This window comes from Macadamia integrifolia, chromosome 3 (assembly GCF_013358625.1).
Source record: "Macadamia integrifolia cultivar HAES 741 chromosome 3, SCU_Mint_v3, whole genome shotgun sequence".
Lineage (NCBI taxonomy): Eukaryota > Viridiplantae > Streptophyta > Magnoliopsida > Proteales > Proteaceae > Macadamia > Macadamia integrifolia.
In genome coordinates this window covers 4,140,358-4,155,751 of record NC_056559.1, presented here as the reverse complement: position 1 = coordinate 4,155,751, position 15,394 = coordinate 4,140,358, and the positions used below count along the sequence as shown (strand labels likewise).

Here is a 15,394-nt window from a genome sequence, read left to right as displayed (position 1 = left end):
TTCCCTCTGTTGCTAGATCTCCACGATTTGTTGTTGTTGTAAGTCAACACAAGAACAACTTGACGTGGTCCGTCCTCAGCCCTACTACCATCTTCGGCAACTCACCTTCTGCCTTGATGAACCTCATTGGGGCTCTCTCTGTCTACACTGTCATCTGTAAGCACCAGGGCATGCCTCTGAGGTTTTGGAGGGAGCAGAGTTGCCTGGAGTGGTTACACAGATGCTTCCGATGCAGATCTGATTGCCAGAGCAGCACATTTGGGCATCTCCAGATCCTTATGTGAAGAAGGAAGCCTTCAATTGCGTCAATGAGGATGTGTTCAAGTGGAAGCATCTGTGGAAGGTTTTGGCAAATGTGTGGGACGAGATCGTCAGGGAGAAGGGGCTTTTGCCCACTAAACTGGAACAAGTAGGATGAGCTTAAGGAGTTAGAGCCAATAGAATTCAAGCTTTGTTTGGACGCTAGGAGGTGGTAGAAGATTGAAATACAATGTGGAGATGGAGATAGGTGACTATCTATTGCGTTTCTTGTCATAAAGTTGAGTTTATAATTAGCAAGTCTTTGATTCAGTCGCCCATCTTTTGTCCCAGTTTGAGTGTTGGATAACCCATTACCAAAAAACAAAGAGTGTTGGTTAATCCTGTCGAGTTTTGTGAGGGTGGATAGTGATATTAACTTGTGAGAACTTTATTTATGGCATTGTCCACTAAGATCATCTCTTTTGATATTTTGGAATTTGTTGTGATTTTTGGTTAATGATCAGTAGGAAGAGATTTTATTGATGCATTGATTGGATATGTAAAATTTTGTTGTAATCAAAATTTGTGAAAAAAGATATAAGTCAAAAGTCTTGTGCACGGCCATGCATGATGCACATTCGTGCAAATGACCTTGGATGTGGACAAAGCTCCATATTCCACAAAAAAGATGTAACCTTGATATTTTGCCCTTTTAGTAAAAACATTATTTTTCTTGGACAAAAGAAAAACAATGTTGTTTCACATTTGTACTGAAAAAGGTAGAAACGTATAAGATAGTAACTGCTCTTGAGGAAATAATAATTAAAATCACTTTTATGATTAATTTCAATATCTTTGTTACCTATAACTTAAAGAACTTTTATTAGTACGACAAGATGCACTCTGCAAGAAGAGATATTTTTACATGTTTTAAAATGAATGAAACTTGGCAGCCAAGTACCTACTACCTAGTAGCAACCAGGGAAATGAAATCTCGACGATAGGTTGGAAAATTCCACCTTAGTATTTTTCACCCCTACCCTTGGGATTCCATTTCCCTAGATGATACTAGGGTTAGACATTTTTTCCCTTTAAAAGCTAGTAGATATGTGAAATTTTAGCTCACTCAAGTTGGCATAAATTAAAGTTGTGAAACCATCTCATATGATTGCATAATCTTTTCTGAAAGATTAAATTTGTCCTTCTAATCATTTTGTTTTGGACTTAATCTCTCTTTCACTTATGAGATCTGATCTTTTGATTGGATTGAAAAAATGTATCTCAAACCATGGATAATAGGGGGTTGAGAGTTAATGATCAACTCAGAAATCATAGCATCACATTACCATTATTGAAGAGAATCACCATGCACTGAAAAAAAATTAAATCCCTTTTAAGTTTATCATCAAAGACCAACAAAAAAACAAAGAGGTGAGCTGTGATTACTATCCATGGTAAACCAATCTATTTTTCAGCCATCTTGTCAATGAGTCTAGGTAAAGATTCATGCCACATGAATAACACATGGTTTTTGTCACTAACAAAAAATATAAGACCCTTAAAGGTCATTATAAAAACACTAATAATGCTTATCAGTAATAGTGACCTCTTTGCATTCTTTCCTCTTCATGCTGACCGTCCAAACATACTGATTATGTTTTTGCACTTAAATCATTCAAACTTCAACACAAAAAACAAAGGTTGAAAAGACGGTCAGATCTAGTAAATCACAACTCACAACCAATCATGAACAAGCGGAAGTTATTAGGGCCCCTTGAATTTTTTATTTACTTATTTTTTTTGGTATGAAGGCATTTTATTCAACCTGGGGAGGCGAGAAGAGCTTTACAGAATTCCAAAGATTCTCCGAAAGGGAGGACTCCTAAAACCCACACTGGGAGAAATATAGCCCTCAAAGGTTTTGATTTGCAGTAAAAATACTAAAAAGTGCATCACATCCTTCACTACAATGAATGAAACCAAACAAGGTTAGGAGAAATCAGTGGAGTTGAGTCTCAACAACATCGATCATTCTCTTTAAGACCTTAGTTCCCACTTACTGGTGCAGTCGTATCTGTATGAACTAGTTTTCAAAGATGAAACAACCCATATTGGCTGGCCAGGCCACTTGCACAATTGCACTTACTGACTATGCCCTCATGCCCTCATGCCCTCATCAGGATACCTTGGGTTGTGCTCAATTTCAGAGATGAAACCCTAGACCGACCGCAAGATCAAACTTGCACCTCTAATTGTGAATCATATAATAGTTTCCCACAAAAGGATCCACAAGAAGTTAATCTGTTCCTAAGAATGGATTTCATAGGGAAAGTAGTCACATCAAATAGAGATTTTTCCCTTTCAACCATATTTCGCTTTCGTTTGATGAAAAAAAAATGTTAATGGTTAAGTGCGGCATTGGGCTCTCCAGCTCATGCAGTATTGTACTAGACAATTGAATTACTTCTTGTTAGGGTTTTTTTGGGTGAGAATTGTTTCTTGTCGATTGGTAGTTGGTACACAATTGAATTCAATTTCACATGCTTGGCCGAAAATGAGTATGTTATGGTATGCATAAAGTGGCAATGCAATAGTCTGGGAAGCCAGCCTTGCTGCCTTGGGCTGGTAGTTGGCGCAACTCGTCTAGTGGCCCCAATGGTATTGTTGGCTGGAGTCTTCAGATTTGTGGTCTTGGAGTTTCAGCCACCACCTCTCCCTACTGTATGCGGCAAGTTATGCACTTTCCGTAAATAAGTGTTGGCCCTTTATCCTATCTTGGCCCTACAAACAAACTCAAGAATACGTCACTTTATTGTTGTCGGTGGATGAGATTCTTGGGCATATATTTTGTATAATAAGGGGGATAATGAAGAGAGTCTTTTCATCGTAAAAACGTGACCTCTTAATTTAATTAGCACAAGAAAGATCATTTTCAATTATATAGAATAAGGGGTGAGAGTTAAGAATGATATTGGAACGTAATTGATGGTGGATGAATTCTTCATAAGTGAAGGAAAATTTAATCTATAATTTTGTAATCCTTTATCCAATGATATAAGATTAGCAATCGTTGACTGTCTTTCCCTAGAGCCTAATCATGCTTCATTAGCGTTCAATGGGTGACATGTAGCATGTATGATGGCAAATGCTGACTTAGAGAACTATGGAGTCTGGAGAGTTTAAATTATTGGAAGCATCTTTTTTCCCTGGCAAAAGGTTTTATACATGGTTGTGTTTGAATATGAATAACACTTCAACCTAGGTGTAGCTTCATGGTTTAAAGGCATTGTATCTTAATAGATGTATCCAATTCAATTCTTTTCGCAATAGATCTATTACATGGGTTTGGTTTGGCTGTGTGTAATTAAAGTTTACCCTTAAACCTGAATCATATGTCATTAGTTTTTTTTTAAAAAAAAAAAAAAAAAAAGAAAAGAAAAGAAAAGAAGAAGAAGAAGATGTATGAAAACTATTCCCCTTTTTTTTTTTCTACTAATTTTTTCAGTGGTACACCTTGAAACACAATTCAATTAACTAGTTATTAAAATATTCAAATTTCCAGAAAAGAACTCACCAAAGATTTATTATTTTAATGTTTAATTAATTTTATATTATTATGTGGTAATGGTTAGTCAGAAATATTGAAGGAGGAAAAGGAACCTTATGATCAAACATTCATCCCATTGGCATCCGTGCTGGGTTTTTGTTTATTTGTGGTCCAAGAGCTGCTAAGTCATCAGTGTCTCAGCTCACCGGATTAGGATTTGGCTTAGGTGATTCTCTCTTGTTAAAAACAATTAATTATTGCATTACACCGTTTTCTAAATCATATATTATTATATAATATCACATTTTTGGTGACCCAACACAAGGCTAATAAGTAAAAAATTAGTCCAAAAGACAATTGCTAGCACAATTGATTGCACTTTTCGCAAAGACCGTGGGGACCAAGATGTCATATTCTCACGTTTCATTAGAGATCACTATTTTGAATCAGAGATGATCGATCTTATGCCAGCTGATTCAACACTCTTTGATTCTAGGATTGTAGTTGTTCTGATCGTTTTTTTTTTTTTTTGGTAGTAAGTCATTCTGATCATTGAGTTGTTAGATCAGAGTAGGGGTGTCAATTCGTGGCCCGACCAGACTAAACCGATCGGGACCGACCGTTTATAGACCGGCCCAGCCCGGACCATTTATTAAATGTGTCGGGCTTGAGCCCGGCTCGTTTATAAATGGTTGGTCTCTGTTTTGCTACTTGGACCGTCGGGCGCCCGACCGAGACCGACCTATTAACGCCTGACCGAGACCGACCTATTGTGCACCGACTTGGCCCGACCCTTTAATGATTGTAAAATACCTATTTTACCCCTCAAATTAAAGAATAAAAACTAAAAAGTAAAGGCATGTTCACATTTTAAATAATGGTTATATTTGGTATCATTTATTGATTTATTGTCATTTTTTTGGGCTTGCATGAGTGGGTCAGAATATAATAGCACATTTTAAAGAGGGTCCGTTTAAAAACCGGTTAAAGCCCGTTTAACATTAAACATGTCCGTAGTCCAGTTAAGGCCCGACTAAAGCCCGATTAAGGTAGCCCGATTATAGCCCGAGACTGACCGACCGAATGTAAAGTGTACCATGCCCTCAATAACTAAGCCCGATTAGTTAAATGGGCGGACACGGTGTAACCTTTGAAAGCCTTTAAGCCCGATTAAGCCCGATCAAAATCGAATCGGCTCGATCGGTTGACACCCCTAGATCAGAGGGTTGATTCTAGGGTTTTGGGATTGAAACCAATTGATATGATAGCTATTCGTTGGATTGGGTTTTTGCAAACTGAACTCCTTATTGATTTGAAATTGGGCTGAAATAATATTCGTAGAAGCAAGAAAATGGACCAAAATCGAACCGGATCAATCAATTTTTTTTCTTTTTGTTGTACACCCTTACTCTAATTATTTAATAAAATAAAATAATTTTGATAAAATAAGAAGAAGCCAGAACGGTTCACTTTTATGTTATTGGGACTTGTGAGATCACAGGTAACGTCTGTGTTTGGTTCAGTAAATCTTTGGGATGACATTCTTTAGAATGATAATTCTTAATTTAAGTGTTAAATAAACTCAGATTTAAGCAACTTTTTTACCATCTAGTATAAAAGGAGAAAGCGGAAAGGCGTTCTCTACGGAAGCCAATATCTCAACCCGCGAGAAACATTTACTAGCCTTAAGGCAACCAAATGATTTTTCAGAAAGAAACATAATTCAGAAGAATGTCTATCCAAAGATTGACATTCATATCCGATACATACACCATTTGATTTACTGAACCAAACACCCAATTAAATGTAATGAATATTGGATGACTGAAAACCTTTTAAGATACGTGTTTAATTATTTTCAACCGTTGGATGCTCATCGCATCTCACCGTTTACTGTCTTTTTTGACTTTCTGTCTAAAGACATCCCCAACCACATCAAGAGAATCCCATCAACAGCCTCCCATGTATAACGTAGAGAGAGAGAGAGAGAGAGAGAGAGAGAGAGAGAGAGAGAGAGAGAGAGAGAGATGGATGGGTAAGAACTGAGAAGCTCAGCTTAGTTATAGTTATCCTCTTCCTCCCCTTATCTCTCCCTCTTGTTGTCCCTTCTTTTCTTTTACTTTGATTCCGATTTCATTTCTCTTCGTTTGATTCCATTTTCATCCTCACAAGAAATACAAAATGAGTTGGTGGTGGGCAGGAGCAATCGGCGCTGCTAAGGCAATTCCTTTTCACACTTTCTCTTAATTTTCTTTCAAAAATCTAAATTATTGTGTTTAATTTTCTGTTTTCTCTTTTCAATTTGATAATTCAATTCAATTCAATGAAGGGTTGCTTGATTAAAATCGAAAAACTGAATTTCAAATTGATTGTTAAGTACAGAAGAAGTTGGATGGAGATGAAGGTCCTCCAAAGGAAAGGCACGAGAGCGTGGGTCTGATCATCGGCGTCACCGGAATCGTGGGCAACAGTTTGGCCGAGATTCTCCCTCTTCCCGACACTCCTGGCGGTCCCTGGAAGGTTTATGGCGTCGCTCGTCGCCCTCGTCCCTCCTGGAACGCCGACCACCCAATCGAGTACATCCAATGCGACATCTCCGACGCCCAAGATACCCTCACCAAGCTTTCCCCTCTCACAGACGTTACCCACATCTTCTACGTTTCCTGGGCCGATCGGGGAAGCGAATCCGCCAATTGCGAGATCAACGGTGCCATGTTCCATAACGTCCTCCGAGCTGTGATCCCCAACGCCCCCAATCTCCAACACATATGCCTCCAGACGGGTACCAAGCACTACGTGGGATCGTTCGAGGATTTGATTGCAGGCACCGCCCGTCCTCACGATCCTCCCTTCGACGACGATCTACCTCGCCTCCCTACCCCCAATTTCTACTACACTTTGGAGGATATTCTCTTCGAGGAGGTCGAGAAGAAGGACAACTTGACATGGTCTGTCCTTCGCCCCGGTTGCATCTTCGGCTTCTCACCCTTCAGCTTGATGAACATGATCGGAACCCTCTGCGTTTACGCCGCCATCTGTAAACACGAGGGTTTACCTCTCAGATTCCCGGGGACTCGAGCCGCTTGGAACATTTACTCAGAGGCTTCCGATGCCGATCTGATCGCGGAGCATCACATTTGGGCGTCCGTCGATCCTTATGCGAAGAACGAAGCTTTCAATTGCCTCAACGGGGATGTGTTCAAATGGAAGCATCTCTGGAAAGTTCTGGCAGAGCAATTCGAGATGGATTGCCCTGAATTCGAAGAGGGGGTTCCTTCCTTTGCGGAGTTGATGAAGGACAAGGGACCCGTGTGGGACGAAATCGTGAAGGAGAACAATCTATTGCCCACTAAACTGGAAGATGTCGGGATATGGTGGTTCGCGGATTTTACTCTTGGGGCACCAGAATCGTTTTTGAGTTCCATGAACAAGAGCAAAGAGCATGGCTTCGTGGGTTTCAGAAACACTACCAAATCTTTTGTTTCGTGGATAGACAAGATGAAGGCGTTCAAGCTCGTTCCTTAAGGCTTGATCCTTAGCCTGAGTTTGATCGATCTTTCAAAATTTTTTTTTTTTTTTTGTTAGCTTCAGTTTGATTCAAGTTTCAACAGTGTCAATTAGTGAAGGAATGGAGATTGGGGGGAAAGCAATAAGAACAAAGAAGACACAAGAACTGGTGGGTGAGCTTTCTTTCTTGTTATTGTTATTATCAGTCATAGTTTGTTGTTGCTGCTGAGGTTCCTATTTGAGTTTATGGAGGAACGAATGTTATATACAAATCAATGTGAAATTCAGGAATAAGTTAAATACCTGCTAAATTCAGGAATAAATACCTGTTAAATGATTTTTTTTTTTTCTTGGAGAATAGTCGAGGCTGAAACTATTCCGGAACGAAAAAAATCAATTTTTATTACGATTTTACTCTTGAATCATAAGGGATCAGAATCGTTGGGGTTGGGATTGGAGATTAGATTGGAGATTGAAGATTGGTCAAGGTTAATACTATTCTAATCCAATTGATACTGACTGTACCATTAGATTTTTTAGAATCATGCTCCCATGAGTACATTTTGAGGTAACTGCCATCTCAAAAATCTTCTGAGAGACATTACAGAGCAAGAGTTGATTTCACAACAAATAATATATTTCTGAAGCAAAATTATCGAACCCTAGGAAGAAGGAGAGAGAGAAGTTTGTCATGTGAACCAGCATAAGAAGCTTATGGGTCCGCATCAGGAAGTGAGGTCTCGTGATCAAAGTTTCACCGTTGAGCCTAACTTCTTGGGGCAACCGCACGAGAGTTTTCGTCTTAGACTGATCTGGTCCTGTATAAGCGTTATCACAGTGATCCCAAGGGTTAGTCCGGTCAAAGATCCGGACACCTTAAGTATCAAAAAAGAAAAAATGAAAAACGAAAGCTTATGGGGAAGGAATTAGGGAAATTTTTTAGTGGAGAGTGGAGACAGGGTTTTTGTTTTTGTTTTTTTGTTTTTATAAGATGGTTGAGATAGTTCTTTTTAGTTGCTAATCTATCCTACTATGATCCCTACTACGTGCAGTAGGGCTAATGGCCAACCCATTCCTGGGAACACACACTCCATGTGACTAGAGTTGAACCTTAGACCTTTAGGCACTAGCTTTTACTATCTGATGTTGCCACCAGTGCGTTCCTTCCTTTGCTTATCATGTGGGAACACAAGACACCCGGGTGAGGGAAAAAGTTTACATGTATCATCATAATACGACTCTCTATTTCTTCGTATCCTCTACACGTCATCTGAATCACTGACAAAGGAATAGAATCACGCATCACCGATCTCTGAGGCAGGTTTGGTACTTGCCCTACTCTTGGGTCGTCACACTTCCCTCCATTAATCTTGCATAATATTGTCCTTTTTGGCCCATGGGTCTCAAGGCCTTAAAACGCGATGTGCCATGTTAAGGAGGCTAAATGTTATTAATTAGCCCAGTAATCTCTCCCTAGGCGATGTGAGACTAAACTTTACAGATCCTCACTGATCTCCCAAACCACTAGTACTTGCCGTATTCTTGGTAGGGATATCTCACCAATTTTCCAAGCGGGTCTGGTACTTACCGTATTCTTAAGTTGTCACGTTACCCATTGTGATTGAATATCAGAGCTTAAAAGAATGGAATTTAGATAAGTGGCAATCAGTTAGAATCGGCCAAAATATACTTTAATCTTAGAAATTCAATAGAGACCGACGTATACCGATTGGTTTGAAATTGATTACATCTCATTTGTAATGATATTGACTTTTTGATCCCTGAGATATGAGAGCACAAGAAATTGTATATCAATATTCGACAACCAAATTAGGGATTGGATTTTCTATTTCATCGAAAGATGAACATGCTCAATATGGGTAGGATTTAGCTATATCCATATTTGGTTTATTATCTAATTAAAATATCAAATAGATATCAGAAATCAGGTCTTAGACTCCTATGATTAGATCAAGTCAAGTAAAAAAAATCTTAAAATTTGATTATCGAGTCATGAAAACTCGCCCATGTTTAGAAATGACCGGACTCAATCTGAGTCATATCGAATTTCTTTCAACTCATATGATAATATATTAATATTTTATTATTTAAAAAACTCAATGCAAGGTGGTGTGAATGTGGCATTTAAAATCTTATATAATACTTCAAAATTTAATAGGAGAAGTAACGTAAAGTGGTGTGGGGCATTATAGATCTTAAAAATCAAACTATAGTGAAGTAGTGGGGTATGGGGCAGGAAAACTAAAGAAAATGACTCGTTTGACTTTTTCCGAGCCAATAAATATTTAAGATAACGAGTTCAATCGGAATATGTTCTAATTTCCTAATTTTCTCTTTTACGTTTTTTACTTTTACTTTTGTTCTTACCTATAATTTTTACTTCAAATTTTCACAAAATACCCACTATAATGTCTAATGTTATCTATATAATCTTATAGGATAAGATAATGTTGCCTAGTTGCATAACCCCTTCCACTAACATGGACGGCCAAATTTTGTTTTCACAAGAGATGAGACAATAATTACACATACCCTTGTGCTTAACATAGGGACCACTGACTAGGCATCTATCTTTTCACAACTTTATATTACATATAAGTCATATATGTTATATGTATAATATAATAATTTGAGTCATATCTGATAGATTTATTAATCAAATATAATATAATAACAAGAAGAGAGAGAGAGAGAGAGGGGTTCATCATTGAAGTACAAGTCGCGATGTTTATTTTAAAAAATAATTATATATTCTGGTTTTGATTTTGATTTGAGAGTGATTGTACATATTTTTTTTTATGGAAAAGGATGGATAACCATTGTGCCTATTTCTTTCTTTTCCAATGAACCACTTTATTTAAAAAAAAAAAAAAAAAAAGAAGAAGAAAAGAAAAGAAAAGAAGAGAAAAGAAAAGTTCTTCTTGCATGATCACCCATGCCCCTATTGGTGTTGATTGCTAGCTTGCTACACTTAAACAATGTATCAACGTTCTGTTTCTGTCGTTTCTGTGTTTTCTTGTTCACCAAAATGGAGAAACGGCTTAAAAAGCGTTTGATAAATGGCTTGTTTGATAATGTTTCAAAAAACGAGTTTTTGTGTCCAGAAGCGGCAAAAACAGAACAAAAAGGGTTTGGTAAAACTGTTTCGTTTCACTTGTTTCTAGAAATTGAAATTGAAATTTCTACTTATTTATGTGTGATACCCTACTTTCTAAACCGGTCTAATTAACGACATTGACTTTGTTTAATCATATAGGGGTGAAACCGGAGAGAACCGACACAGGTACCATATGGAATATGGTAGCAAAGGTGACCTTGAACTAGGGTTGGCCTGACACGACAGAGCGGGTACCAAGTGTAATACGTGCACCTAGGCCTTGCACTTGCACGCACCACGAGGCCATGTACAAAAAGTAAAGGTATGTACTTGTATTTGTGGGTGTCAGCGTAATCTAATATTATGAGGGAATTTATTCCCATGGAAGCCCACCTGAGATATGGCCCACCTGAGATCGCCCACCGGTCTTTGGCTCTAACCCACATGTCTTTCCAGAATTGTCAGAATTGGTCCAAATTTGATGGGTAACCCCTATTTATGATTCTAAACCCGATTTTAGTATTCAAATATGATGATTTTGACCCCAAAATAGTGAAATGATAAACCATTATGTTTATGATAGGTTATACTCAATATACGCGTACCCACACATCGGATCTTTTTCGTATCGGGTACAAACATCGTGTACATATACAAGTAAGTGGGGAGTGGACTTTGATTTAATTTCATAATGTTATGCATCATATAACATATGTTAATCTAGCCATGTCATTATGTCACTTGTGTGTAGACTAGACATCACATATGCCATATCACGCATTTGAATGTGCATTTACATAATATGCTATGCTTTGTGTTATGATGGAATATTCATTATGTCTTGATGTATGTGATGGATGAGTTTCATTTGGACATGATATGCATGCTAGATTTTAGATGCCATAGTCGGCTTGGAAACAAGTGCATAGTGGCACGTGGAATGGGACGCAGCACCATTGTGTAATTGTACTATGCTCATGTAGAGGCATGTGGTTAGGATGTGATTTACCTTTATGCTACGATCCTTCTCAACAGGGGTTTACGTGTTGGGGGATCATTGACGGAAAGCATCGAGTTGTGGTTGTCAAACACCTACAGCTGTTAGAAGTACACACGACTGATCGCTAGGACAGTCGGCAACCCTGGTGATATATTCAGAGGGCCAATCGTACTACTTTTATTTCGGGTGAAGTCACCCATTCACTTTCTGTCATCTAAATTTGCCAAGAATCGACTTGCATTTTAAATTCTGGTACCAACAGTGGACCTTCTCCTATAACCCTATGGGCGTATCGTGGAATGGGATTCACGGCTCGTACCCGGGGTATACGCATACTGTGTTTGTGAGTAGCACAAAACCTATGACCTAGTAATGTTGTTAGGCAAATAGGGTTAAAATGAATTGCATATAGGAGCATTTGTTTGGTGATTGTTTGTTTGGTTTGTCTTGTGTGGTCTTCCTTTCCACTTACTGGGCTAGTGAGCTCATCCCACGTGCACAACTCTTTTTAGGTGATTTTACAGGTTACCCGCTTGGTGATCAAGAGTCGACTCCACTGTGGAGTTTCCATCTGAAGACTGGTGGGTCCCTGTCGAGTTCGAGCACGGTGCCTATTGCACGTGCGAGGATTGTGCTGCATGGCAGCTGTGACTCCTGAGTGATTTTTTTTATTCTTTTGATGTACTCCATTTTTATTACTTAATGCTTAAATTGTTGTATTTTTGTATATATATCATGTCTTCGGGCCCAAATGTATGTAACTTTTATAATTCAATTTGGGTATCAAGTAATTGGGAACCAATTACAACTATTATTATGAACAAGTCTTCTGCTGAAAATACAAGTCTATTCTTAGGTTAGTAGATGTATGTTGTATTGCAGGTACTGCATTGTTGATCTTGATAGGTTTGTGAGTTAATCGGTGTTAACTCAATTACCGGCTCGGCTTAGTGCGGGCGGGGTGTGACATTATGGTTCAAGAAACGACCCAGGCGAAACAAGTAAAACTTGTTTCGTTGTTTCTGGAAATGACTCGTGGCCATTCTTTCGCTAGTTACTATTGACTTCTAGAAATATGACTTATCAAACACCTTCTGTAACGCCCTGTTCCCATAGAACCAGACCGGTGACTGGGTTCCCTATGGGTAACCCAAAACCACCAGGATCATTTGATACAGTAATCATAACACAACAAGTCACACATGCTCAATGGATTGTAATATCATAATACAACGGAAGTCTTGTCATCATTAATAACCTGAAATTCCCATATACTCTTGATACCCAAATTGTTATACATAAAATATTTACATGTTTACACAAGAAATAACAATTTAAATATCGACAGCACAAAAAGAAAATATACCAACATAATTAAAAGTACATCAAATCGAATCTATCATTGTTGCCTAGCAACATAACTCTCACATGGGCAATCTTCATCGTGTTCAAATCTTTCAGGGACCCACCAATCCCTCATTGGGGTTTTGTCGGTAGGACTTGACACAGGTTTCTCTACTGAATAGCCTGCAAAATCATCTAAAAATATGTGTACACGAGAGGTGAGCTCACTAACTCAGTAAATGGAAAGAAAGACGCACACAAGCAATCGCAAGTCAAATGATCATATATGCATGAGATTCATTTTATTTCTATTCACCTAAACAAACACACTAGGTCATAGGTAACGTGCTACTCATAATCACAGTGCACGTATGCCCCGGGTCCGAGACGTGTTCTCCATCCCTCGATACGCTCATAGGGTTATCGAATAAGGCCCACCATGAGCACTTAAAAAAGTAAATTGTGGTCAAATCACAGTAGATATTAAAAACAATAAAATTAGCCTTCTAAATATATCACCAAGGTTTTCAACTGTTCTAATGATCAGCCAGGCGTAATTCTAACCACACAGTGGTCAGCAACCGATGCTTCCCCCTAGTGATAACCCAACATGTAAATCCTTGTTGAGAATGGTCGTAGAACGAGGGAATATGAAATCCTAACCACATGCTTCTACATGAGATAATATAACTACATAGTTCTTTCGTGTCCCATTCCACGGTGAACTAATGCATTTGTTTCTAAGCCGATTACGACATCTATTCTAGAAACCCCACACATGTTCGGCAATCTGGCATCATAAACATCACATGATAAATCCATTCATAGGATGCAACATATAACAATGCATATGGAATTTAAGATATACAGGTTCAGTTCTAGATGCAACACTTATTCATCGACCATATGTATGAGTATGGCAATCAGAATGTCAATATAATCCATGAATGCAAAGGATGCAAAAAACATTCCAAAATTAAGAATCAAAGTCTTCTCCCCACTTATCTATTCTTGTGGAAGAATTAGCATTCACGGCACGGGTAAGATCTAAAGTGAGAAGATGAGTTTTCTCAAAACCTAGCACAGATAAAGGATTTAGAAATGCGTCCAAATCGGGACTGAAATCAACGTAGGATATGGACATGATGCTTATACTAGTGTGAGGAAGGTCGTCGGAGAGTTTGAGCTCAATTGGAGCTCATTCGAGCCATAGGTGGGTCATACAGGTGGGTAGCAGAACCCACCTGTGATTTCTGCCTGGACCGACGGGTCACATAGGCGGGTCAAGAATCCGCCGGTCTTACCTGCCGATAGAACCAGAGGTGCAAGAATGATTGGTAGGTCACACCGATGGGTCAAGCACCCGCTGGTCTAACCCATCGGTAGAACCCAAGGGTGCAGGTGTGACTGGTAGTGGTAGGTCTCACCGGTAGGTCAGGCACCCGTCAGTCTCACCCGCCAGTTCTCTTGGACTTTGCTGTTTTTTTTTCCTTTCTTCCATTCCAACTCTTGGGACCCCAATAGGGTGATTCCCATATCATTTCCCACACATTCTAAATTTCATTTACTTGATTATATACCATGGATCTAAGACAACAAGAAGATTTGAGGGAAGAAATCATACCTTTACTTGTAAAACCCCAAATCTTGGAAATCTTTTTCCCAACCTCAAATGTCACCTTAAAATCCTTCAACCTTTGTTTCCCTTCTCAAATACATCAAGGAAATCACACAATGACTTCATTATCCTCTAGATTCAAACATGCTCAAAGAGGTTTCATCAAATCCCAAGGTTTATGGTGTTACTTACCTCAAAATGAAGATCTCAAGTCACCGGTCACAATTCCGACAATGGCCAAGCAAGATGCGACTCCAAAATCCAAGGGGAAAACTTCCTTCCTCTTCCTTCTTCCTCTTTTCTCCCTATTCTTTACTCCTCTCACCCACTTTGCTAAAAACCATAAATGAGGGAGAAAGAGAGTTATAAAGACAATTTATACCTTGGTTCATAAATATCTTGTAAGGCCTGTTTGGTTTTGTCCATTTATGGACCAAAACACATTAAAAACCATAAATGAGGGAGAAAGAGAATTATAAAGACAATTTATACCTTGGTTCATAAATATCTTGTAAGGCCTGTTTGGTTTTATCCATTTATGGACCAAAACACATTAAATCGTGTTTTCGGGCGATAGCCGACATCTTTCGGTATGCAAGACCTTATTATGATGAGGAGCCCGAGACACATATACTCATCCAAGCCGGGCATGCTGGGGTCCACAAAACCCCAACAAGTGGGTCACACTGGTGGGTCCCGCACCTACTAGTTGGCCAAACAAGCCAATTTTACTATATTTTGGAGGAAAATGGAGTCTTAACAGACATTTCTCTTTCACCACATGTTGTGGATCAAGTCCCAACCATTTAAATACAGTAACGTACCTTTCCTACTCATACATAGCCTTGTGATATGTGCAAGGGCAGGGCTTAGGCGTGCTGATCATCTCAGGTACCGGCTCAATCTCATTCGACCACCTCGCATTTGATATCACTCTTGCCATCATGTACCACAAGGCATTGGCATCAACCCGTTCCAGTTCAGACCCTGCAAAACCAAATTGAACCAACCGATCAATAA

General features: G+C 38.9%; 1 protein-coding gene and 1 long non-coding RNA gene across 2 annotated transcripts; one reads left to right on the top strand and one right to left on the bottom strand.

The window, feature by feature from the left end:
- Nucleotides 1-5,786: 5,786 nt before the first annotated feature.
- Nucleotides 5,787-7,631, top strand: LOC122073678 ((S)-8-oxocitronellyl enol synthase ISY1). Its single transcript, XM_042638307.1, has 2 exons — nucleotides 5,787-6,007; nucleotides 6,170-7,631. The coding sequence occupies exons 1-2, from the start codon at nucleotides 5,969-5,971 to the stop codon at nucleotides 7,310-7,312; spliced, it is 1,182 nt and encodes a 393-aa protein (XP_042494241.1). The 5' UTR covers nucleotides 5,787-5,968; the 3' UTR covers nucleotides 7,313-7,631.
- A 5,033-nt stretch (nucleotides 7,632-12,664) lies between these two features.
- LOC122073296 lies at nucleotides 12,665-14,705 on the bottom strand. Its single transcript, XR_006138749.1, has 3 exons — nucleotides 14,567-14,705; nucleotides 14,381-14,461; nucleotides 12,665-12,951 (listed from the first exon to the last, which is right to left on the bottom strand). It is a non-coding gene; the product is annotated as an uncharacterized LOC122073296 (long non-coding RNA).
- Nucleotides 14,706-15,394: the final 689 nt, after the last annotated feature.